The sequence below is a fragment of the Lobosporangium transversale genome (assembly GCF_002105155.1).
Source record: "Lobosporangium transversale strain NRRL 3116 chromosome Unknown BCR41scaffold_17, whole genome shotgun sequence".
Taxonomy (NCBI): Eukaryota; Fungi; Mortierellomycota; class Mortierellomycetes; order Mortierellales; family Mortierellaceae; genus Lobosporangium; species Lobosporangium transversale.
In genome coordinates, this window is record NW_019028995.1 from 338,975 (window position 1) to 364,667 (window position 25,693).

The 25,693-nt window shown below is 41.7% G+C and overlaps 8 protein-coding genes across 8 annotated transcripts; 1 reads left to right on the forward strand and 7 right to left on the reverse strand.

Moving 5' to 3' along the window:
- Positions 1–214: 214 nt before the first annotated feature.
- BCR41DRAFT_352996 (hypothetical protein) lies at positions 215–1,387 on the reverse strand. Its single transcript, XM_022024057.1, has 2 exons — positions 948–1,387; positions 215–830 (listed from the first exon to the last, which is right to left on the reverse strand). Exons 1-2 carry the CDS (start codon positions 1,313–1,315, stop codon positions 293–295), a joined length of 906 nt encoding a protein of 301 aa, XP_021881643.1. The 5' UTR covers positions 1,316–1,387; the 3' UTR covers positions 215–292.
- A 97-nt stretch (positions 1,388–1,484) lies between these two features.
- On the reverse strand, positions 1,485–1,948 carry BCR41DRAFT_336136 (hypothetical protein; the record flags this gene model as incomplete). The annotated part of the gene is made up of 1 exon (XM_022022020.1): positions 1,485–1,948. A coding segment is annotated over one exon (462 nt), but the record flags the coding sequence as incomplete, so codon positions are not given.
- A 7,329-nt stretch (positions 1,949–9,277) lies between these two features.
- Positions 9,278–11,764, reverse strand: BCR41DRAFT_395989 (protein-tyrosine phosphatase-like protein; the record flags this gene model as incomplete). Its single annotated transcript, XM_022028773.1, has 3 exons — positions 9,278–10,423; positions 10,557–10,987; positions 11,161–11,764. 3 exons carry the CDS (start codon positions 11,762–11,764, stop codon positions 9,278–9,280), a joined length of 2,181 nt encoding a protein of 726 aa, XP_021881645.1.
- A 4,655-nt stretch (positions 11,765–16,419) lies between these two features.
- Positions 16,420–18,216, forward strand: BCR41DRAFT_352999 (peptidase S8/S53 domain-containing protein). The gene is made up of 3 exons (XM_022024058.1): positions 16,420–16,981; positions 17,099–17,377; positions 17,514–18,216. Exons 1-3 carry the CDS (start codon positions 16,458–16,460, stop codon positions 18,205–18,207), a joined length of 1,497 nt encoding a protein of 498 aa, XP_021881646.1. The 5' UTR covers positions 16,420–16,457; the 3' UTR covers positions 18,208–18,216.
- Positions 18,217–19,660: 1,444 nt separating this feature from the next.
- Positions 19,661–20,938, reverse strand: BCR41DRAFT_370498 (Dymeclin; the record flags this gene model as incomplete). Its single annotated transcript, XM_022026538.1, has 5 exons — positions 19,661–19,714; positions 19,801–20,244; positions 20,338–20,508; positions 20,621–20,734; positions 20,825–20,938. 5 exons carry the CDS (start codon positions 20,936–20,938, stop codon positions 19,661–19,663), a joined length of 897 nt encoding a protein of 298 aa, XP_021881647.1.
- BCR41DRAFT_353001 (hypothetical protein) lies at positions 20,642–21,344 on the reverse strand. Its single transcript, XM_022024059.1, has one exon. It carries the CDS (start codon positions 21,182–21,184, stop codon positions 20,963–20,965), a length of 222 nt encoding a protein of 73 aa, XP_021881648.1. The 5' UTR covers positions 21,185–21,344; the 3' UTR covers positions 20,642–20,962.
- A 397-nt stretch (positions 21,345–21,741) lies between these two features.
- Positions 21,742–23,657, reverse strand: BCR41DRAFT_370499 (hypothetical protein; the record flags this gene model as incomplete). The annotated part of the gene is made up of 5 exons (XM_022026539.1): positions 21,742–21,943; positions 22,037–22,196; positions 22,280–22,383; positions 22,515–22,658; positions 22,777–23,657. The coding sequence occupies 5 exons, from the start codon at positions 23,655–23,657 to the stop codon at positions 21,742–21,744; spliced, it is 1,491 nt and encodes a 496-aa protein (XP_021881649.1).
- A 325-nt stretch (positions 23,658–23,982) lies between these two features.
- BCR41DRAFT_305368 (triose-phosphate transporter family-domain-containing protein) lies at positions 23,983–25,631 on the reverse strand (the record flags this gene model as incomplete). Its single annotated transcript, XM_022020789.1, has 5 exons — positions 23,983–24,444; positions 24,550–24,895; positions 24,976–25,129; positions 25,207–25,295; positions 25,429–25,631. Coding segments are annotated over 5 exons (1,254 nt in total), but the record flags the coding sequence as incomplete, so codon positions are not given.
- Between the last annotated feature and the right edge of the window lie 62 nt (positions 25,632–25,693).

The window sequence follows — 25,693 nt, forward strand, 5'->3', positions numbered from 1 at the left end:
ACAATGATTGCATGCATCCGTTTTATTAGCCAGCATGATACATGTTCAGCTATTCCTACACATTATGCTGATTTCCAGTATTCATAGTGACTGAATGGAGGCTCTTATTAATACATCCATCTTATTCATTGCATAATAGATGTTTGTCTGTTTTTATTATTATTGCTGTTCCTCAAAAAGGGCTGGTACCAATAGCGGCCTTGGCCACAACGGCCCTGGTGACAGTAATGACTGCAACAGTAGCTAAAGTTCGATTGTTCTTATTCTCATCCACTTGCAAGGTAGCTCACACCTAGTCTCCTCTACTTGTAGATTCAATCGAGATCCGCTCAAGCTCCTCCTCAGTCTCAAACCCAGAGACCATCATCCCATATTTGAGACTGTACTGCATCTCCACCTCTATCTCCATCTGCTGGTGCTGGCTCTGGAGCTGCTGAATATACCCCGACTGTAATTGTGATTGTCGCTGTTGGATTTGTTGGATATGCTGGAATTGCTGAAACTGTTGAAATTGTCGAAGTAGCTGGACTTGTTGGATATATCCGGCCTGATGAATTTGTTGTATTCGGGTACCCTCTGCTGCAGCTGCTGCAGCAATCTCGTTGGTATTGACAATAAGTTCATGGCTCTCTTTCATCACTACATCCTCCTCCACATCTTCTTCGTCATCATCTATCTCTTCGTCATCATCTATCTCTTCGTCGTCATCTATCTCTTCGTCGTCATCATCTTCCTCTTCCGATCGCTCCCAACCTATCCTTCTCTGTGGCTTCTCAATGGTAACAAGCTTTTCATATTCCAGTTCAACATAGGCAATCCATGGCGACTCTCTATTTATGTGATCCAGCGTTGCGCATGAGAAATGAAAGGCAGATTAGTGCTACTATTATAATTTTCAATATGGGGATCATCTGATGAATGAAGTAGATCCATTATTCATAACAAACCTAATGGTCGCTAATAACGCCTTCTCCTTGCGTTCTTCCTCGGTCAAAGCGTTGTGCATCATTGCTTGCTGCCTTTTGCGACGTTTCTGCTTTGTTCGTTTCCTGATATGCGCTGCCTCGATAGCTACTTCAGTTATCTCAACAGCGCCTCCTAGGTCAATATGAGTGTTAGAGATCATTGGCTCCATTTCTCCTCTACCAGCAGCTATATGGATATTCATGTTGGCGCTCGTACTTCCATCAAAATGGCTTCCAGACTGACCGGTATAATTAGAATTATTTAGGGTCGTGGTAGCATCAGCTACTACTTGAACGGCAAGACTGACGTCGAGACCAAGACCAATGTTACCTCTACTATCAGAACTCATATCCAGCGAGCTAAAACTCAATCCTTTTTCGGATGCAAGCGTGGCTACTCGTGGTGTCCTGGTAAAGCTTCCAATATTTATACTATCGCTGTTACTATCATCCTCCCCTTCCTCCTCTTCCTCCTCCTCCTCCTCCCCCTCGCTATATTCATTATCTAGATCGGCGTATATGTCGTCATCACCTTCACCTTCATCACCATCATTATATAGATCCTCGCCAAGCGCTGCTCCTTCCCATGCAGAATCCGCGGCCCGCTGCATAGCAATCTGCTGCTGTTTCATCCTGATTTGATGTTGATGTGCCTCAAAAGACCTCCATCTTACAACGTTGCAAAATAGGTCGATGAAAGGCCCAGCTTGTCCACACCGCTTAAGGTCTAATAGTCGAACCAGTCCCGCCTCCTTCGGATTGACTAGATCCTGCATTTGGCAGATGGCATCCTCGAAGCCAAACGGCTCCATGCCTAATATGTCCATCCTGGCGACTTGCTCTTGAAAGAGTTGTTCGAGCTCAAAAACGGTAAGAATGCCATCTCCGTCAATATCCATACACCGAAACCAATACTCGATGGATGTAACTGTTTGTTTGTCAGTTTCGGCTAGAAGAAACCAGATGAAGCCTTTGTAGGTCATGCGATAACCTTGGGGTTGGCATTGGCTCCCAGGGCCTGTAAGCATTGTTCGTTGCGGGTTCATCATAGCTGCCTTTGACGCTATGGCTGTTGAGGCGTTTTCGAGCGGTGGTCCGCTACTAGACACTGCTTGAGGTTCTTTGGATGAGGCTGTGCCGACAATGGCTAATACTTCTGTTGTATCCATAAGCTTAATAGAAGATAGATCCATAGATATAGATCGCTTCAAAGCTTTAGGCTCACTATCTTGGAAATCAACAAAATCTACTTCTACATCTACATCGAACACTACAGTGGGGACTGCGCTGTCCAAACTCGGAGTAATTACATCCTCTAAATCTCCTTCGGGGGCCTGTTGCTCTTTTTGTAGAGCTTCATGCTGAGCTATCTGCTGTTGGTCCTGATTCTGCTGCTGTTGCTGCCGCAGTAGTAGACCTTGTTGGTCATTCACCATAAATATTCCCATCTCATTTCCATACCCTTGCATGACTCTACGGATTATCTTTGAAGATATAGCACCTCCCGAATACCCCATTAGGTCCTGTTCATCTAAAACCAAATCGTGGTCTTGATCCAGCTCCCAAAACTTGCAATAGATTACGTAAAAATGCTTATATGAAAAGCAATCTTCCGTTTGGTTCAAATCACTGCTCTCGAGCTTTCGCAACGTTTTGTCAAAATTTGAGCGGCGTAAGTCGAAGAGTGACATTTTACCATGTCGACGGTTGGCGTCGTAAAATATACGAGTGATGACCGTTTCCACTAAAATGAGTATGAAGCAAATGTGAATAACAGCTGTTGGGAGCATTGACAAAAAAGAGGAGGGAGGGGGAAGAGTGTGTCTACATACGATAGCGTTCCTGGAAAACAGTATTCCCAGAAAGAAACTCAAGCCCAGGATGGTACAAAATTAGATCCTGAAGTACCACCTCAAAATCAGTAGGGGTTAAAAACTTGACATTGGACTGCTTTAAGATCATGAAAATCTAGACATTTCATAAGCAGGTAGCAAGGAGTTTGTTAAACGCGTTCCCGTTTTTAAGAGGCCCAGGCAAATGACGCCAAAAATAAAGAAAATATACCATCGATGTCTCGTCGGGACATGTTTCCGCGAGCGATTCCCAGACACGCTCAAATTCGCGGAAGTGAACATAACCACTACCTGTTAGGTCGACTCTACGGAACAAGGCTCGATTCAGATAGCGCGGTAGTCCACAACACTGCACAGTGATGGTCACAAAAGCCTCTTCTGCCAATGATTCATCCTCAGATGCAATGAAAATTTCTTTTGCCTTATTCTACGGGAAGAAAAATGATGTTATCTACAAAATACTGTCTACTTTTACTACCGTCATTCATGCAATGAACTTCTAACACAATGCCACACTTTACTCACCACAGCATTGTGAATTCGCTGGCGGCGCTTGGCAGCAGCTAGAGGCTTTCCCATTGGAAAGTAAAATGGAGGAATAACGTAGCTTAAAGAGCCTTCCGAGACCATTGTAGCTATAATGTTAGTATGAGACTTAATACTCTTTGCCAGCAGCTGGAGTGAAGAGGCTTGAGATAACTGTTGCTGCTGAGGACTATTATCGAGGCTGTGCAAGCTGGCCGCATTAAACCCAAGCTTCTTGCCGCCAGAGCTATTGACTCGTTTCCTGCGTGATTTAAATGCTCCTACGATCCTGCTTTGTATGCTTTCACTACCGTTTTGCTCTTGGCCATGGATATGGCTATGTTCTGGCTGCTCCTGGGATGTGAACTTTTCTCGAAATCTAAACCCAGAAGTAGGCCCAGCTTGATCAAGTATTGACGGTATCTCTTCTTCCAGCTCCGTCGTACTCCTTACTATATCGCCATCACTAATTCTATCCACACCAATACGTATATTGTAGGACACAGAAGCCTCACAAGTCGGTGAATGAGATATTCTAGAGTCAGAGCTAGAGCTCGTCAGTGAGCCCGAATGCACCTCTGGCGCCGGACCCAACTCAGGCTGCAGTCTTGGCATACCCAATGAAGCGATATTCTGTGAAATGGCTCCCAAGTTCGGTAATAATATCGGCTCTCCAGCCTCCCCAATGGCCTTTAGGCGTAATGGCGACATCTCAGGTATATCGCCTCCATGGCCAACAGCCGATTCAGCGGAGCTACCTGCTATTACAGACATCATGCCCTCACGCTTCCGGTCGAATATTTCATTGCTGGTAATTACCAAATCGTTTCGCATCGGGATGTCGAGAAGGTCAGTTTGATCCAATTTTGCGACCAAGTCATCACATTTCTGATCACCTGATAGTGGTGCGGCCCTCGAGCCCTTGGATATCTCTTCGTCCGTGCTAGTTTCCGTAGCTGAACCACCAGCATTGAGTGACGGTGAGAGAGATTTCATAGTCTCCGACATGCTGTTTCCATCTACCTTAACTTGCAGGTTGCTCTCGCTCTTGCTGCTCAACAGACTGCGTTGTTTAAGTGATTTCATGGACCGACTAGAGGTAAGGAGCATGACTGACTTTACGTTGTGGTCAGCTTCATCTGTTATCACTCTACTACAGAACGAGCCGCGCATTGATGGCGAAGAAGATGAAACTGGTGAAGTTGGCTGGTGAATGCTAGTCGTAGCAGTCATGATTGACGGTGTGGCTATGTTACCTATGGCGGATACGGGTGGGGCCGGGGTTGCCTTGGTAGGCGCTTTCAGTACATCAGCATCTAAAGACCTCAACCATTATGAAACAGTTCAACAGCTTGCTGTTAGTGCTGGGCACCTAGTAATTAATTTTAAAGCCCAAATTCTTTTGCCACAGTAACTTACAAGAAAGTTGGCCAAAGTTTAAAATTGGTGCTGATCGACTGCGCCGCAAAACAAGCCCTGAAACACCGTCTATTTTTGCTGTTCCTCGGGTATTAACAATGTTTTCAGCATCACTTTCATCCTCTGTGTGATTGGTACTAGGCACCTCTCTATTAATAAACCTTCCGCTGGTAAATGCCCCATGCCTTTGCCAGTGTCGCCATTTATTACTATCCGACACTAATAATGAGGCGCTTTGTAGATGTTGACTTGAAGCAGACGATGATGGCAAGCTTTGTGGTGTGTCTCTTTGAGGCTCTTCAGACAATTGAGTGGATGCATACTGTAATGTCGAGAAAGCTCGAATAACGTGACCCTGGATTTCATCATTAATTGCCCATATTTCGAATTCTATATGTTGGTGGCAAAATAACACATCAGTTCTCAGAAATACATCGTTGACGCCAATCAGAATACTATTTTGATTATGGATAGTTACCATTTTCCTCAAGACTGGAAAGCATAGAGCGGTGAGAACTATCTTTTTCACGCGATGGACTCAGGGGAAGGGTTGCGGCAGTATCAAGCTGACTTCCGACTGAGAGCGGCTGCTGCTCGGATGATCCTGAAGAGGGAGAGAAGCTGAAAGAAGCCGCTGTAAACGATGAAGACGACATACTGGTGGTTGGTGGTGAAATGAGAATAGGGGAGAGTAAACATGGGCTGCTGCTAGCTTGCTGATGTGTTGTCCTTGCTGGGACTTCAGCTATGGCTCTAAGCGACTCCATAGTAGGTGACTCTATAAGGACAGCAGGTGGCGCTAGGCGAGGGAAGTCTGTGTTGGAGATACGCGAGCTAAGGGAGAGCTCTACCGAGCTATTAATGGTGCTCTGATGTAGCCTTTGGTGAGTATGTAAGGTGCCAGGCCGCATGGGCGGTGAAGCAGAGGCTGATGCGCCAGATGGTGACGTCTGCTTGGGTGGGCTAAAAGAATGTTTGCTGAAGAGAAATGGTGAGAGAGACGGCGAGGTATCCTTGTCAGATTTTGACCGAAAGATTGATTCTGGATATAATGGCGGGTATGGCGGGGAGGAAGGAGACGGAGGAGAGGTGAATAAAGGCGCTTGAGTATGAAAATGAAAAGGTGTCATCGATGTCATTGTCGTTGTTGTTGCTGTTGTTGTGGCCATGGTTGTGTTAGTTCGAGATAAACTTTTTTTATAGCCACTCTCTCCGGGATCGTGTACTTGGCATTGGAACCCTGTAATAATAGGATGAGCGCAAGGTGAACTTATACTTGTACTCCCATCCTGAGACGATGGCTTTAACCTAGGCATGCCATCATGTAGGTTCTTCCGCGCGGATTTAGCTCTTGTACCAGGCGATCTATTGGAAGAGTCGGGTGAGATGGATAATAGTGAATAGTAGTCCATGACCAAAAACGATGGGTTACTTGGCGAGCTAATGGGCGATAGGCCACTCATCGCCATATGGGTACATGATCGTCCTGAAGTTGGAGGAGAGGGAGCAGGGGATGGAACATCATCACTTAGTCCCAAGGATCCTGTATAAATGGGCATAGGTTCACTACTCCCGCTTCGGTTGCTGCCAGATTGCTCATAGCGATGAGGCTGTATTGAAGCTGTTGTGGCAGTGACAGGTTTCTCCTGTTGTTGATATAAGGAACAATGGCAAGGAGCTTTCATCAATTCAGGTGCTGAAGCACTATATCGCTGATATTGACCAGCACTATTTTCAGTCAGCGAGATCGTACGATTGCTATAAGAGGCAGAAGCAGGTGATACTGACAAGCCCAGTTTGTGGTGCTGTTCTCCCTCTGCTGACTTGGCTGTCATCTCTTTGAACCGACTTGTCTTAGACGTGCGCGATGAAAGCAAGGTCTGTCCCGAAGAGGAAGGTCTATGTTTTGTCTGCTCCCCACAAGAGTGCTCCGACTCTGCACGCTGAGCATGCCCCTTCAAATAACCAATATATAATCCCCTATTAGAAAGTGTCATCGATGATGATAGTGCTGGTGTTGGTGTCGACATTGACACTGGTGATGATTCCGGCTCTGCTCCTTGGGTGCCACCTTGCAATAGTAAGCTAGGCCCTGGTCCAGGCTTAACATCCAGGACCGACTCGACTAATGAAGCTCCGCACCGCTGTGGCTGAAGACGATGCTGGCCGTCAATCTGCTGCTGCATCTGTAGCTCCTGATATTTTGAAAGCTCTTCGGTCGTACCTTCTCTTGACCAGGCCATGGGTGGGGAGTGTGGTGAATCCTCGTCAGCGTCTGACTGGACAGATTTTGTGAAAGATCTTGCAGCAGACCCTGGCTTGAATACATTTGTTATGTCAGCAAGAGCAATGTAATAACATGTTCAGTGTCCAGAAATTTCAAAGAACAAAGCAAGCGCAGCAGTGTAGACAAAGAAAGGGGAGACAAAAATCAGGGGCCAAAAAAAAAAAAGGAGCACAAGGAACACAGAACACAGAACACAGAACACAGGCCACAAAAAAAAAGGGATCAACTTAGTAAGTTAGATGGATGAAATGGGAATGTTTGTGGGAAATGCTGACAGAAGAAAACCCATTCCTTTCAATGATCATTCATTGTTAATGCTCATGGCAAACAATTTTGCTAAAGAACGGAGAGAGGAGAGAGACAGAGAGAAAGAGAAACGTAGTATCTCTCTTCAGAAATGGCTGGCAAAAAAGTAAAGCAAGCACACGAAAATATGGAAGCGCTTACATCCCACTTCAGCGCATTCACATTCAAAGACAGTTGGGGATTGGTCTACAAAGAAATAAAAAAGCAGAGCATTGAGTATTAAGACAGCAATGCGAAAAGGATGATCATTTTTTTGTAGAAATGCGATTATTCAATGCTTGCAGAGCAAGTAGATGTAGTAGATGGCAAGATAATCTTTACATGTAAGCGTTGTGCTGTCTTTTTTTACTCTTTCACTATCCTTTGTTCCTTCCTTTGTTCATGTAGACAACTACTTGACATATTCCTGAGGCATGTTTCCAGTAACACATTTTATTTAAGAGTCGCGTGTCGCGTATCGCGTAGATCATAAAGAAACTCAGTAATGTGGATTGACACAAGATGAGATACGACAAACATTCGCGTATATTTCTTTTCTTTTACCTTAGCAAGGCTGATGGGAATCAATATCGGTTCCTGGAAGGACTGCCTCAAGGCTAAGCTATTATGTGCAACATCCGTTCTATAGCGCGTTTCTGAATCATCAGATCCCATTACTATCGAACTGTTCTTACGTCGATGGCTTTATTTTTCCACAGGTTCTCGTGTCTGCTACTCGTAGAAAAATGTTGCCACCAGGTCAATTTACTGATGATGAAACAAATTTTGAAGAGTTGAGGCTAGATCGTACGCCGTGTTCGAGCTTGGGTTATGGATATGGGCACTGTCTTTCTTAAATAGCCGTGAATAGAAGCAATAAAAAAATAAAAAAATAAAAAAAAAAAAAAAAAAAAAAAGCTTGACTAAATATCCGCCTTGAGCAATTATAGGACTTTTGATCGTAATGAAGAGAGAGTATAATGACTTAAACTTGGTCAAGTTTGCATAAAGTAAAAGGATGGAGTTAAAAAGAAGGAAAGAAAGCACAAAATAAATGAAAGGAGGGATATTTGAAGGCACTGAATGGGATTGTGGACTATGTTTATGAAGTTATTGACGTTGTAGGTGTTAGTATGTTAGGGTTTGAAACAAGTATGCAGACCCAAGTGTCTTCACCCCTGCTATTGATGTGGGAATTAGAGGCTGTTACTGAAGGACGAGCAAGTCCATGCAATATGTGGATGTAAAGGAATATGTGGAAGCAGGATTGAAAGGGCGGAGGAGGGGAGGTAGAAGAGAAAGAGATAAGTACCAGCCAAAGAAGGAACTCTAGACAAAAAAAAAAAAGAGAGAGTGAGAAAAGAAACAGAGGGGTAGATGGTCCAGCCTCAAAACCAGGGACGCTACGCAGAAAAAAAAAAAAAAAAAAAAAAAAAAAAAAAAGCGGCAATCATCCTTTCAAGAACAAGGAAAGGGGTGAGTGTTTGTAGGAGAGCAAGGGTATTCTAGGAGGAGCATTTTTATGTAAAATAAAATATGGCCAACATGAGTTTGTGCGAAAGTGCTCCACAAAAGACTGGAGCTTTCTTTTACATTATAAACATGCTGACACATGGTGGCAATCGCAATACACGTTGGATGAGCTAGTCTATAATGCCAAGGGATGCGATGCTAAGGAGAAACATGAGTAAAATAAGATGAAGACAATAAGGTGTCAAGAGAGTCAGACAAGAATAGAAAGGACATATAATTAAGTGCTACATAAACCAGCCAAACTGCAGTAGTAGGAGAAAAAGAGAAAGACATCTTTTGTGGTTAGTTCCATCCGTCAAAAGCAAAAGGATGAGGATTTTATTCTTCAGCTTGTGTACAAGAATAGCATGAGAGAAAGGTTTGTGCGCAGAGACCAATACAGTTTTTTTTGTCTTTTTTGTTTACTTTATTCAGCTAAAGTATGATGTTGTTGGTGAATATGTATCTTCTTTAGAGAACTTGGCAGGGCCCGACGACATGGATCGTAATGACGAAGAACATGGTGCCTGAGACACAATGGCACCTTTGGAAGGCGACACCAACGTTTCCCCACAACCATCACGCTCAATCACCAATTGCCAAACAATAGCCTCATAGCAGAACACATATTGACGCAAACACTGAACCATCGAAAGTCGCTGCTCTCGGAACCTGTTTACGGTCGCATAAACTGCATCAATTGTCGAGCCCCCCAGCCACTCACTCTGCGTAGGGGCTCGTCCGATGGTATTTAAAGCGTAAGCATTGTTGTGAATACCACGGGGATGAGATAAGTCTGATGAAGTTCGCGCAATACCAAGCACTTCGGAGGACTGTTGCTTGAATCCAGAAAGTACAGAGTCAATAGTGCAAAAGGCTCCAGTCCTTCCACACCCCGCGGAACAATGTATCACCATCGGGCCCGCCAATGCTTGGACATCATTGTTGTAGCTGTTCGCAAGGTAAATCACCCTGAGTACATCCATTGGCGTCTCCGGGACGCCAAAATCTGGCCAGCCAGTGTATTGAATCTGGGTGATTATCCGCGTTGACGACCTTGCCTTCTCTTCCTGAGTATGGTCGCGATTGCGATGTCTCAAACACATCTGACGTACCAAGATTGTGTCATTGAAGCCATCGAGACGACGCTCGTTAATAAATTTGACCTCCAAGAGGCCAAGATCCATGATCGGATGCTCTGATGATGGCCAGTACTGATGACACTTAATCCTGCCCATCTCGAATTCGCGTGTGAGCATGACAACAACTTGTGACCCTTGCTCCCAGACTATCTTCCAAAAGTCTTGAAATGTCGATGGTAATGGTGCTTGAGTTGCAATGTATGATTTGTTTCCGAAGGGAGAGTTTAGGAACGAGGCATTAATATAATCATCTTCCTCGTCCTGGCACTCCTTGATCTTAACTCGTGTCTGATCAAAGGGCCAGATATGGTTATACCGGTTCTTCAACCCTTTCTCCAATCCGGCAGAAATACTGAGTTTTGTCTCCTTATTAGATGTCATTTCCTGGGGCGCCATCAGCAGAGCAAGCCTCTTCTTCTCACTACCCTCGATTTTCTAAACAGAGAAATCGCCGTCATGGTGGTTGCACGAGAGAAGATGTGAATACAACCATTCTTTGAGTTCCTTTGAGGTAGATTGATTTAATAAAACTATCATCTAAACTTTATATAGTCTTCTGTAGTCTTACCTGAAAGCATTTGGCCAATCTAGACTTGCCTTTGTCAGGATGAATGGCCTCATCTAGCCAAGAGGGGAGTTGGCCTTGAAGACTGTCGGCTGTAAATCCAAGTGGGAGGCGGACAGCAACTTCTTCCGTGATGCTTGTATTGAGGCCCATTGCTAGACGGACACTCTCAAAAAGGGGGTTGATATTGGGATTCTCCATCATGGGTGTCTGGCACACGGAGGTCTCACCGGTATTTGGCTTGGCCATAATCTCGGGCAGTGAACCAAGATGTAGGCGACTGCGTACGTTAGTTGAGGATTTTTTTGTCTCGCTGACTGAATTCGGGTTGGATCCCTCCTGTTCTTGACCTTTGTTTGATACATCAAGCATCCCTTGTTGGTTTGCACCATAGCACAGAGATGCATGGCTATGAGCAAATGCATTATATCCTCCTATACGAATAGAATGATCATAAGGATATGTCAGTCCAGTTGTAATAAATAAAAGGAACTTGATACCCTTGAATAGAAATCAGTGCTCATAGTAAGAAGTGAAATCATGATATATATTTACTCTATATAGAATACTATCACCTCTTGCCTATTACTTGTTGCTTATTGCTTACCATGAATAAAGGCCATTTTGGCTGAACAGCCTTCCTGGCGAAACTTCTGAATAATGCAAAAAATGGGCGATCCCTTGACGGGTAGTGTCCCCGTAGCATCAAATACCACAATGTTGGAGAACTTTCTCCAATTCGAGAAAGCTTCAACCTCCCTCTCCGTCCTTAACTGCTCCATCACCATCTTAAGAGAGTACATGGGACGCTTCAATAACACATTGGGCACACTCACATTGATGGCAGATTTGATAGTGGACGTAGCATAGCAGGTAAGCGGTCGCATGTCCAGTAGCAGAACAATGTTCCTATCACCATTACGACTATTGATGGACCTTTTAACTAGCTCTGAGACCCTATCGGTGCTCATCTCTTCGATCTCAAGATCTTCAAGAGTGGGCGGTTTTGTTGACGCTGATGGTGTGGATGGGAGAGATGATGTTGAAGCCAGTGGCAGTCTGAGAGACGAGAGAGGGGAAGAGTTGAATTGGATATTTTGAGATTGAGTGGATTTGTGCCACGAACCTCTGCGCTCCATAGTTGATCCTTTGGGATATGGCTCCCAAAGCGGACCAGACGTGATGTTATTGATTTGTGTCACTGGTGGCATATTTGAGTAGCTAGATGTAACTGACTTCGGTACTTGGTTGAATAATCCCTAGAGCCACAAGGTATTGTCACAGCTGCAGATGAAGTTGAAGGAAGGCGAGGTACTACGAGAAAAAGCTTTCAATTTTCAAACGAGAATAATCTATGCAGAGTGTTGACTGATTATTCAAGAGGGAGTGTGGTGATGGTATGAATTGTCGATCTGGATGGATGGTGCGATGTAGTCTGCTCGATATTTGGTTGTGGTTTGGTTTAGGTAGGCAAGATCAGGAATGTAATTAGGAGATACTGAACAGGTGGTAATGACGCTGTTGTTAAGGGAGAGAAGCTGCAGCTAATAATTGTTGCTCTTAAGACCGAGAATAAGGGTGATCTCGACCCTGTTGATACCAATGTTGATGTTTGAAATTGATACTGAAATGTGGCAATGATAATGATAATGAAAAAGAAAATGACTGCACAGTGTGTAAAAAAGGAGATTGGGTGTCAGTGTAAGGAAATTTGCAGGCGAAGTAGGAGTGGATTCAACACAGATATGGATAAAGATATAGACAAGGGTGCAGACAAATGAAAGGCGGAGTGTCGCAGATCAACTGTGGACACAAGGTTCACTCAGCAAGTGACACAAGCAATAAAAGATATCCCAGATGGAGATCTTTAATTGTCTAATTGTTTAATTATTTAATTATTCAATTGTCTAATTGTGCCTTTTAAAGAAAAAATAAAATAAAATTATAAAATTAAAAAAGATGAAGCTGGTGATGACTTATTTGGTAAAATGTATAACAGCAACTGTTCACTTGAGAATGAAAAAGAGAATTCTCTTTCAAAAGGAAGGATAAGAAATATTTATATGTTGAGAGGAAAGAAAAAAGAGTAGGCACATGAGTCAAAAAACTAAGAATGAATTTGCGACGTTCTTGATGTACGTCATTGCACATGTTGCATTTGTATTTTTGGCACTGCTAAGTCTGAAATGATTGAGGCCGTTCATTTTGAGGATAAAAAGAAGTTCCATACATCACAGAAAATACATGCGGAAATAAATAATATCCGGATTGGTTGGTTTACTACAGATTGAGCTTGCTAGTGAAGACAACAGCTGTGTTTATTAATCTTTTTAGCCTTCGACCATGTGCTGTACGCGATTTCGCATTAGGATCGTGAGACTAGTGTGATTTGATTAGACTAAAGATGGATCTTGATACTCTTTTACTTTTTTTGTTGGAAGAAAACAGGGATCCAGAAAAGGGAACATTATATTCCTAAAGAAAACTTTTGTTAAATGGGTCAATGCGTCATGGATGCATAACCTCAGGACACTTAAAAAGTTAGACTAGTCAACACACATATTTCATAGTCGTCATAAACATTATATGTGTATATGTACTTGTTTATTAGACATAAAGTTCCAGATCCATTGATGATTATTTTTTTTCAGACATTTTAGCGCTAAGTACACAGGAAATGATGCACAAATCAGCAAAACTCGTCAAAGTTGGAATTATTCAATAGGGCAAAATCGCAACAAGGGGCCGACAATTGACATCATGCCCGAAGTCGCTGCCATAAAACCTGATTGCTAGAATTTAGATAGTTACTTGACTAGTCTCCCTTCATATGTGATACGGACATAATAATATATATATATATATATATATACATGTCTTTTTTTTTTTACTTTTTTTAGGTTTCACCACATTACTTTTCATAATCTAGGGCTCTGCATCTGTCATCATGCCCTCCTCTCTCTTCTCTCCTCGCTCCTCTCTCCTATTACGCGTTCCTTTTTCTTCTGAACAGGAAGGCGTCATCTCTAGCGCAATTTTCTTTTCCTTAGATTGAATTAACTCCGGTGCACGATCAAGGCATGATGACGCCGATTGCGCTTGATCAAAAGAATATCACTACCCTGGCCTGACATTAACATCAAATGCTTTCTCTAATTAGTCTACATATTCATATCTCACGAGAATCATAATCAGTAGACTACTCATATTCCCATTCGCTAGTTTCCACTTCATCATCCTCCTTTGATCTGCATGTGCTGTAGCATATCTATCATATTAAGCTAGTAGTGCTTCAGCCAGAGAGCGATATCCTTACAATACACTATTTTCGATTCAACATTGCATGAAAAATTCATTTTTCTGACATATTGCGTTAATACAATCTTGCCAAAGCGGATTAAATCATAAAATATTTCAACCAAGCTGTGAACGCCCCTGACCATACAATAATGTAGTTATTTATTTCTCGGAATTTTTCAGTGCATCAAAGGCTATGCGAAAGCTGCAAGTGCTAAATATATCGTATTCCTGAATTTTATTACCGAAAAAAAAAAAAAAAAAAAAAAAGTAAAAAAAAGTGGTAATGCAGATTATAAAGTATATCTTCTTTTCTTTCACTCACGGAAATGGTGTCCTTGTTTATAGCGTACTACTAAGTCATGCCGTCCACTTGTGTTAGTGAATACTCCTCTTTTTCATTCCACTAACACTCGACCAAATAGATATTGCTCTTATGGCTAGGTCCCTCCTGCGTAAGCCAAGTGCGTCTGGATAGCACCTAGCTGTGGAATCTAATAGGTTGGTATCCGCATTTTGCATACTATATTAGCTTCTGTTTCGAGGTGATTAATACTGGTGCTCCTACCATGGATAGATCTGTGGAGTGATATTGCCCCAGGAAACTGCGAGAGGGCGCCTGATAAAAATTTCTCATACGAGCTAATCTGCGTTGTTACTTTAAACTACCTTTGTTCTTGATCGACCTTCAGCACAAGTCTTCTCCATGACCCTCAAACATAGACGATATTTTAATTTTTCTTGCCACTCGTTGAGCATATGTACCGCCTCAGGATGTCGTGGACTCGTTAGAGACAACTCCATGGAGTTCTTCTTTATAGGCTTCAGTAAATAACACCCTTGCCAGCGAGGGATCCCGTGAAAGGCGGAATTAATAAACGTGAAGATGGTGCTATTAGTAATAAGGCTGTGCCTATTGTGACACTATTTGTTGAGGTACTTGGGCCACGCGAAGGCACTATTGTCATTAAACTGGAAGGATCGAATGGGTGATGGAGCAAAGTAGGGTAAGGTGGGATAGGAATGGAAATGAGCGTTATTATATTTCAAAGACAAGACAAATCAAGGCGTAGATAGGGTGAGGTGGAGCGATGCAACGCGATGGAGTGCTGGTAGCCAGCCCTAATAGAGGAGAATGAGTCTACGATATGTGGCGCTGAAGAGTGAAGAAGGAGATAGAGTAGAAAGGGGTAGAGAGAGCAAAAAGGAAACCAAGAATTAGAAGAAAAGAGCATAGTAAGCAAAGAGAGTGACAAAGAATAGAGGCGATCATCCACAAGAATGCGTTAGTGAGCATTTGTATACGATCAAAAAAAAAAAAAAAAAAAAAAAGGAGCGAGCATGCAACAGGGGCGAGAATTCGTTTTTATCGTTGTTTGTTATTCGTAAGGACGAAATGTAGATGTCTATATTTCACGCGTCTGATACTAGGCCAATGAGAATAACCAAAAGAGCAAACTTGTGGCAACCGTCGACAATAATGTGTAGTGGTGAGTATATGACACAGCTGTAGACTATGCTTTGCCAAGAGCCTACTTTTACCCCTTACTCTTTTTCCTGGCCAAAGTCATATCCCATCCTAATGAAATTGTAATAAAAACTATTCGTACGATACTCATCAATATTTATACACACGATTCACAAGTGTAGCCATGGCTTAATTGGTCCAAGGCATTCTAACCAATAAACAAAAAACCCTCTGGTACAGCTTTCTCGGTGCCTTGTCTCGGTGAGTATGACTCGCAAAATTGAAAACCATATTGGAACAAGTTCCGAAGTCTTGTGAAATACGCCATGCTTACAAAAACCTTGAGCAGAACAAACTAATCTTATGCAGACTCTTTCTTTACCTCATAAGTTCGCAGTAAAAAGCAATAAACAGCGTGTACCAAACACAACATTCCACAAGGGGCTACAAACACAGCAAGAAAGAGAATCCACGCAGATGAAATTTCTCTCAGGAACGCTGAATACTTTTCTATGCCAAATACAAACATAAAAAAGTAAGAAGCAAGAAAGAGAAACAGTCTGCGATGTGCGTAATGGATGAATAGCCTTTTTCTTTCTATTTTTATTGAGACTGATTTATAAAACTATAGTCGGTGCTGTTCCAGTAAGTGCCAAGTTCAAATCGCGATTTAAGACCAGGGCCACACGACTTGAACAACACAAGGACATTACTATCTTTTACTAACATCTCTTTATCCTGTTGCTGCCATGCTTACTTTCATCCAAAGTCACAGCAAGGTAGATCATATTAATTCCTTGATTGTGATGGAGCATTAGATCTCTTTATTCATTTCAACTCATTCTCTGATTCAACATGGTCGGCTACTACTGCTACACTCATTACATCTTTAATATTATTGCCTTTTTATATCTGATTGTTACAGGCATAAGAGCCTTTCCTCTCCAAAGTATGCCACTGTCTATGCAGCGTTGTGCTATGTCAAATAATTTAATGGTATTCATGCTGGATACAATCTTCTTTCTAGTGTTGTAAAGCTCATGAAATTATATTTCCTGTGCTTGAACCATGTCCTTATTTTTGTCTCAGAAGAGGACTTTTGCCCAGTAGACCACATCTCCGCATGTAGATACATCGTCATGATGCACTCCTCTGCGCCAGATACCATTCTCTCAAAGGATAGTCTTACCTCCAGTCCGGTCCCAGGCCCTCTTCCTGAAGCACACCCTTATCCTTCTTCTGCTATTTCCAGGGGTAAATGTGACTACAATGCAGACCACAGTGTAATAAAAAAAGGGTCCGCTGTGAACTCGCAGCAACATCCAGCATGGTTCAGGGCCATTGTCGATATCAAGGACAATAGAGATCGAGCTGAACGCGATGCATACACCAGACTGAAGATCAAACCTGCTTCTGTGGGCAACTTGGTGTGGTATTCAACGACGTTAGATCCAAAGACAGCAGTACGTATCCATAAACAAAGGCACGTGCATCATATCAAATACGTAATACCAGACTTATCTGTTCAAATGTATGGACGAGTACAAAAGTATCCTCCGAACTGGGGATTAGACAGGATTGATCAGAGAAATGACAGGCTCGATGGCCTCTATCATTATCCTGCCAGTGCCGGACAGAATGTCACTATCTATATCATTGATACGTAAAGAAATTTTTCAATCCTCATTGTTTATTTTTATTTTTTTTAAAAAAAAAAAAAAAAAAAAAAAAAAAAATTAACATATTTTACAATATTATTCTTTCTTTACTGATGCAAAAGCGGGGTCAATATTGAGCACAAGGATTTCGAGGGACGAGCACAGCATGGACCAACCTTCGTACCAGGCACAGACGACCAATCAGACAGGAATGGGCACGGAACCTTTGTCGCCGCAGTTGCCGCAGGAACAACATTTGGCGTGGCTAAAAAGGCTCGAGTTGTGTCCTTGAAGGCTTTAGATAATGCTGGCTCTGGGAGGCTTTCAAACGTTCTTTCTGCGATTGAATGGGTTGTCAAACAGCATCTATCACAAGGAGCAAGTGCTCGATCAGTCATAAAGTATGCCTATTCGATCGAATCCTTTTGTATCCCTATACTCACTATTCATTCTATAATAACAACAAAAATGTAGCTCTTCTTCTCTACCCAAATCATCTATTAATCATCCTTGCTTCCTTTCAAAATGTTTGAAAAGCCTGTCATTAGGCGCCGAATATAATGAACTTACCAATATAGCCATTCAAGAAGCTATGAAGCTTGGTATACATTTCTCAATCGCAGCCGGAAATGATAGTAAGGACGCATGCCAATTCTCACCAGCATCTACACCTGGGGCTGTAACAGTTGGTGCAACGGACCAAGATGACACAGTTGCTCATTTTTCTAATTGGGGCCCATGTGTTGCTATTTATGCACCGGGTACGAATATTCTCTCGGCCTGGACTGGGTCTAATTCTGCCAATCATGTTCAAAGTGGAACATCAATGGCCTCTCCTCATGTCGCTGGTTTGATGGCTTTACTCCTTTCAGAATCACCTAAGGATAACATCCCCGTTAGGACACTGGCAAAAATGATTTTGAAGTCAGGGACAAGTTTCAGCCTAAACGGTCAATCGACTGTTGCTGGCACGAGACTCTCTCACAATTCGTCTTTGTCACCATCAATTTTATCAGAGATTACAGAATATGATACTCTGAAATTCCATGGGAAAGTCCTTGCAAGGAAACTTCTATATGTTGACTCAATGACTCCTAATGGAAGCAATAGCACGGATATTGAGGACCCACCAATGACCATTGTTTCTTTTGCACCAACAAAGTTAGCAAGTCATCAGTTATTCAAAAATATACTCTTAGGACTAATTTGCTTATTCATCTGTGCTCTCTGATTATAGGCCCTTCTTACTTCTTTCTATTTCTTGTAATCATTTATATATTTAATAAATACAGTAGAAACCCCTGTAAGAATATTTTTCATATCTGGCACACTTGTAAAAATATTAGTATGCATATGAACAACTTCATTACAACAACAAAAAAGAGAGAGAGCAGGAGCAAGTTATTTGATTCCTTTTCCTTAAAAAATCTCCAATTTACGTGATATAGCAACTGGTGGAGGCTGTACATGTTTAACATGATGGTACGTGTTCAAAAAAAAAAAAAAAAAAAAAAAAACTTGGTATGCTCACCTTTGAGTTATAGGAAGAGGAAAGTAGATAAAGATGTTAATGAGACGAGTTTTTGGAAGACAACAAAAATAGGAAACAAGTCATGGCTTTTTATGCACGCTTCCAAACATAAAATATAGAGATAAAATGAGCTTCCTATTCGCTTCCCTGTGAAAGCAATTACCTATCTGCTTGGCGTTTTCGCTCCACACCATGGAGGAAGGAGTCCTCTTTTTTTCCCTACTATTTGCTGAGTGGACAGAAGTACAAGCATTTATTCACAATACAAATGATGAATGGACTGTTAGAGACAGATGTTGATACAGCATTACTGTTTGTTCTACTTGTACCGCGATCCTTATATAAGTTACAGCACTTTGCTGACGCGCCAAAGTAAGAGTTTTATTGGAACTTAACAAAGAGTGTCGTCTAGCTATTCAACAAGACACAAGCACGGGAGCAAATTGAGCATAACAATAACATTTATTACAGCATACACTGTCTTGCTATTTTAAGATATGCTTCATCATACCCTGTCCCTCACTAGGGTTTTGAGTATGCTCATAACGAAGCCCTATTCACTATCTAGGCTTCTACTTCTTTTTCTATATTCAGCAACCTTGAAAAGTAAACCTAGTTTAGCAAGAGACTCTAGCATTTTACCACATGAAGGAAGAAGGAAGAGAGGAAGGCTTGCCGCGGTCCTCTTCGTATTTGTATAAAAGGCTGCCTATTTCTTTATCTTTTTTTTTTTTTTATCACTTTAGACTCCAGTTATTCTTGAGCTTACTACTACCAATGACAAAGACCTGTCCTCTTATGCTAACAGTCTACCATCATCACCAAGCACCGTTGAGCCTACAATGCTTTTTTTCCAAAATGATCATATCTGTTAATTTACAATTTACATCAAAGTTTAATTATGATAAAAGATAAAAAATAAGATGATTAGTGAAAGCGACGACACGTCAAAGTTAGTGCTCTATGTAAATTTGCTCTATTCATTTGGAGTACATAATGCGCGTAAGCCAAAACAGGCTATACTCTTTATCAAACAATGACAGTAGTAACTGTGCGAATATATATATATATATTGCTTATTTGTCTGATTGTTCGTCTGTTTGTCCATGCGCTTCTTTTATTCTGCTATAATCACTACAGCATTAAGTGAATGCTATGCCTGGTTCCCGATGAGCATGCCATCAAAAGCATGCTCGTCGCCCACCGCCTAAGAAAAATAAGGCAAAGCAATAGTAAATAACGTACAGATGTTCCTAGTGTAGCAGAAGTACTAATAAATATAAACGAACTTACTGTTCTATATTCATGTAAAATCCTAGCTTTTTCCTCGTCCCAATGTACAAACATGTTCCTGTATAGGAGCGACCATACATAAGGACAGAAGAAATCGTTTGACTGTTCTTGTTCCTCATACTCAAACTTAATGTCTGGATATACCTTCATAAGATTAGGTGGCCACGTCCTAGAAGCCGTATGAATCACCTGAGCCACCTCCTCAGGCGTTGGTGCTTTGATATTTGCCTCGGATACCTTTTGTTGAAAGTAATTAACAGCTTGTTCAATGTTGTAAATGAGGTCTTTAAACTTCAAATCATTTCGGAAATACGTAAACATCTCCTGCTTGTGAAGCAATGAATAAACAAGCTGAGGATTTGCCTTGAGCTTGTGCGTCAGAGTAGAATTTATGATTTCGAGGACGAGTGTGACCATGTCCCCATAGATAATTACATCGGCGTTCTGTACGTGAGCAAGTAAGCAATGAAAATTAGGAACAACACTCCAAACGAGACCATTCAACCTTCAATAGCTTGTATAATAGTGTCGACATACCTTGTCGATGTTCTCATCTAATAGCGTTTGCTTGGTTGCCAGCTTTTGGTATCTTCGTGCGATCATGTCAAATAAAGTTACAAGTCTCTGAGAGACGTATGGATGCATGTCCTGTAATGAGTTGGACATATTGGCTAAGATTGCTAATGAATTAGTATGAAAGTAAACATCCTAGAGTAAAAAAAAGGAGAGATAACGAGGATAATGTAAGCAATAAAGCCCTCTTTCCTTTCATACATTCAAAAGAGGAGCATGGATTGGAACCACATAGGATGATTGGTACCTTGTGCTGCGCTAGGTTGTACTGGATAGTTCGAATGACGATAGCAACAGCTAGGCCACCAAGCGAGATAGACTTTAGCAACCTTTCAGTAAACCAAGGCTGGTACGTCATTGTCTAGAAAACAGGATGGTATAAGAGCTATAGCAAGCAAAATATGGCCTATATCATTTTATCGTTTCATACAGCCTCATACACTCGGCTTACGATTTTTTGGATATTGTCGTTAAAGACTTCATCTTGGCTGAACAAAAGCATGATAACTAACAGAACATAGACTTGAGAATAGTTTGTTCTGCCTTCGACACCCTCATAAACCATACGTAAGATGGGAAGATACTGTACTCATCCGGAAGAAAGACAACTGGTGTTAAAATCCGGATTATGCATTCGGTGATAACACAACGGTCTGGTCGTCCCCAACCCACTTACGAGCGTTTCTGGATCTGTTCGTGACAAGACGTATGTCCTAAAATACGTGCTCTCAACAAGCAACACATGCAATAATAAACAGACTTCTTCACAATGAATTTGTCTACAGATTAGATAAAGTATGGCAACACTCATGTTAATAGTGTTAATAGTTTAAAAAATAGCAAATGAAGTCTAAAAGGGAGTATCCAAGCAGGAAAGGGGGCGCATGTTTAATTGGAACAAAACCATACTGGCATATGATATGAAAAATCTTGCGGAATGAAATAAATATACTGGAGTCCTTCGAATCATCCGTCATTGACCCTAAAAAAAAAAAAAAAAAAAAAAAATCAACCAACGAACAAAATATTATTTATATTAAAAAAGAACGACTTTCTTATCTCAGAACCTCGCAATCACCTCGTTCATCCCGAATATTCTGAATCGATCTTTTAAATGCTTCCCAACCAGGATGGCCTTTTGCTTGAGAGTGCAAAAGCAGCAGAAGTAGGACACTCCTGTCTGCGATCGGATGTGCCTCTGATGATGGCGATGTTCCTGTCTTCGAAAATAAATAATTGTATGCATTATATACAAGACTTCCTGTCAAAGGCGGGCTTGGTCTCTGGTCAGTGAAATTCCACAATAACCTTAAAGTTAATTGGTCCGCTAGGTGGCTGAATGCATCGGGGAAAAAAGGATGAAGTCTGTCAGTCTTCCTCTTCACTAACGCGGTAGTAAGCCTCTGAATAACTCCCACAGACATGTGCTGACCTAAAGTTCTGGAGTACGAGGTTCAAAAAATAGTTTTTCTCATTTGGCTCTGCACTAGTCAATTGAAGTTGGGTTGATGACATCACAATCATCAAATTGAGCGTCTCCTCGTAGAATTCATATGCAGATGAGGTAGACCTAATTTGTGGGAAATGTTGCATATTTAGCCCATGCACGGTTTATTTACAAAGCCTTTTTTCTTTCGTCTATTGATATTTCATGTTAACTTACCCCGCATCTAAATTCAGAATAATTCCTAGAACTTCTTGAATTAATTGCTCCGCATACGATCTAGGATCGGAAACCAAAGTCTGGTCCACTCCGATTTTACATCCTTTGAAAGAAACTATGCCCAATGCCTCCTGCTGGGCTTCAACTGAAAGATTTGATCCTAATGACAACATGCTATGTTGTTTAGTTATCTGAATAGGGATTCAAATATCCAAAGTTGATAAGTAACTACATCCTGCTAACCTTCAAAGAAAGCGACCATTTCCGTTGATGACAAATGCGAAATGAAGTGATTTAAAAAGATCCGCGTCAAAAACAAGGCGTTGTAGGCATGATTGGGTATATCACTGCAATAAAGTATGAAGCACATGAGAGTGGTAAATAAAACTAGGCATGACTCTATATGCAATGCAAATGGATAAGAGTGGAAATTCACACTTGAAATATGTGCAATTGGCCTCTGGCCCTTAGTCAATACCCTTTGTAGTCCTGATCTTTGATAAGCTTTAGTTGCGAAATTAGTTGCAATACAAGTGTATTGAAGTTTTGGGTCTGTGGATTGTTGGAACCAAACTCAATTGCTGCATACGTAGTTGCCATCTCGATATCGTATGCGTCCTGACTATAGTTAGTTTCAAATACGACAATGGCTGTTACCAAATTTTAAGCTCATTGTAGTCAATTGACATCATGACTGATCGTGGTCATATTTTTTTTTTTTTTTTTTTTTTTTTGCTTACCTAGAATTGATTGTGGGAAATTTCTGCGCACCAAGTATGGAATACCAGCCAATGGTGTCAATCCTGCTCAAAATCCTTGGTGAGCAAAGTGTTTTGATGGCGACCTGTTGTGCTGGTCCTAGAATAAGGATATTCTCAAACTCCTTGATAGTGATCGGATGTTTGTGCTCTAATGCCGGGGGCTTTGTCTGTGCAGTGCTAGCGATGCTGGATATAGATGCCGAGCCTGGGATAATCCCAGATAAGGACGAGATCGAATATGCAGGTGAATGTGGCCCTGAGCCAAATGCTCCGTGGCTGCTTTGAGGGTGTGGGTGATGCTGAAAATCTTGATCGAATGACGAATGAAAATCGGCCGCAGCTGCGTTTATACTGCTATTCGAATTCCTAATAGCTGAGGAAGCTGGGGTCTCGAGTGTTGGTGCAAGTGTTGGTATCTGTCCACCAAGTTTGGCTTGTCGCCTGCTTGCAATAGTAGCAGATCCCTCAATGAATGGGCTTGGATGAATGCTGCCTTGTCCGCTGGAATAACGACGACTAGAGTCAAGGACAGGTCGTCCGGTATAAGTATTATTGTCACTGGCTGGCAAATCCGATACGAATGGACTGTTGTAGCCTGCGCGATATTCAACACTGTTACGATGGTGAACAAGAGCAATATCGTATCCTGATGTATGAGTCCCAACGGTAGAAGTTGCAGTCGTGTTTGGCTTTTGAGTTGAAGATAAAAGGATACCACTGCTGCTTTCGAGGCGATGAAGTGGGAGTGCGGCGTGTTCTTGGCTGTGCTGATGTATCTGAGCGATGGGTGCAAGTGCAGCAGCAGACTCAAAAGCCGATGAGGGTGAAGATGACCGAGCAAGGCCAGAAGTCGTAGTCATTCCGACGCATTAACCGTACCAGCAGAATATGCGCGATCGTCGATGTTTATATTGTTTGAAGGAAAGGAGAATGGGTGAAGAAAAAAAAAAAAAAAAAAAAAAATGAAACGAAATGCATGACTCCTCTCATTGACACATTCTCTGGTTCTCCCACACACCTCCACGTCTCTTTCGTGTCTGTCTGTTACGTGTCTATTCATAGAATTTAATTTGATTAAAAATGCATGTACAACAAACACTTATTGTGTGGAACAGACGTACTATTTACTCACTCTTGTGCTGCCTCCACTTATTTGTCCCATATCCTTCCAATTATACTCTTCATTTATTTTGAAGTGACAGAGGCGTCCATGTCTTCCAACAAGAGATCAGTGCTCATTCTATGCGTATCTGACGAATCTATCTCTATTGCCTCATCTGCTAGGAGATTACTGCTCGATTCTCCTACCATTTCTATTGCTGCTTCATCATCCAAGAGGACCTCTCCACCAATAGGCCGGTCTAGCTTGGACTTACCGCGATGATGCATGCCTTTAGACTGCCGCTTCCTACGACGGCTATGGACTGCCGCCAGATCAGCTCCACCTCCATTCAAACTATTTACAGAAGTGGCAATGTTTAGGCTCGCGATTTCCTTGGCGGTTTTTCTGGCTTTTGCTTTGAGTTCGCGCAATTTCATAAAGTGATAGAATCCAATTCCTGAAAGTGTAATGAAAAGTCCAAGAATGTTGACAACCGTGAGTTTATCATCAAACACCAAAGAAGATATGATGATTGTTATGACCTCCTATTAGCCCACATGAAAATATATACAAAGCTTTAATGATTAATATCAAAGAAAGCCCATATAGCAGCCATTTTAAAAAGGTTTAAATCAATGGCATCTATTTACCTTGATAATCCCTAGCACAGATAATGACACTACGCTTGTCCGGGCAATTAAGTTGAACTCTGCCAATACCATGCTGAACGCAAATATGCCTCCTAAGAGCAATAAGCCTAATGTCCTTAAGCCTGAATCAACAGTTTGGAAAAACTCGGAACTGAATATGTTGGTATAGCCCTCAAATACCCCAGCCACGATGAAAAGGCATATTCCCATGATTGGTGATAGGAAAAAGATGGTTGAAATTGGATTGGCTAAACTTCCAGATTTCGTGTTTGTTCGCTCCAACAATAGCTGTGTTAAAGACCACCTTAATCCACCCAAGACTGAAGCCAGCATGACTTGGATGAATCTAAAGCAAGAAAAAGAAGCCATGATCAATATAGCATATGTATTTAAGCATAAAAGCCATGACTTGAGATATAAACTTACCCGGCAAGCACGAAATTCACCTCGGACATAACCATCATGAAAAGCCCAATGGATATAACGCCAATGACTCCTGCTAGGGCCCAAGTTGGCCTCTCAAGCTTAAATAAAAATGCAAACAACAGTACGAAAGCAAGCGATGAAGATTTGCACATGGCTAACACAAGAAAAAAGTTAGGTTTCCCTATTATCGTCGTTATCTTGAAGAACTTCTGTCATCAGTTGCATACATACTATAAAAGGCAAGAGTAATCGACTTTAAGCTATTGTTGCTGAGCCCAATGTCTAGCCCAGATGCCAAAGCACATGGCATGATCTTTGTTCTAGAGTTGAATGAGGAAAAAAGCAAGAGAGGACCAATTATCATGCCAGTTTCAGTTGTCAGTTTTTAAACTGCTTCCCTTTTTTAAAAAATAAAAATAAAAACACTTATAAATACACGCAGGAATGCGTTACCCAAAGTCTTTCGCTGATGGTGCTGCTTGCGGCCGTAGAGACGGTATCATTGATAATGTGATAGAAGATAACAAAAATTGCGTCACCATGTGCAGGCACGTTGTAAAGAGTGGAAATCGGAAACTGTAGTGGTTGGGTGAGAACAACCATTTGTTGTAGAATGATAGAGAAGTCGAGCAGCCATACCTAGTCAAAACCAGTAAGCGCAAAGCATGTTAGCATGACAGAATGTAATGAAGCGACATATGTTATTTTTCCCAAAAAT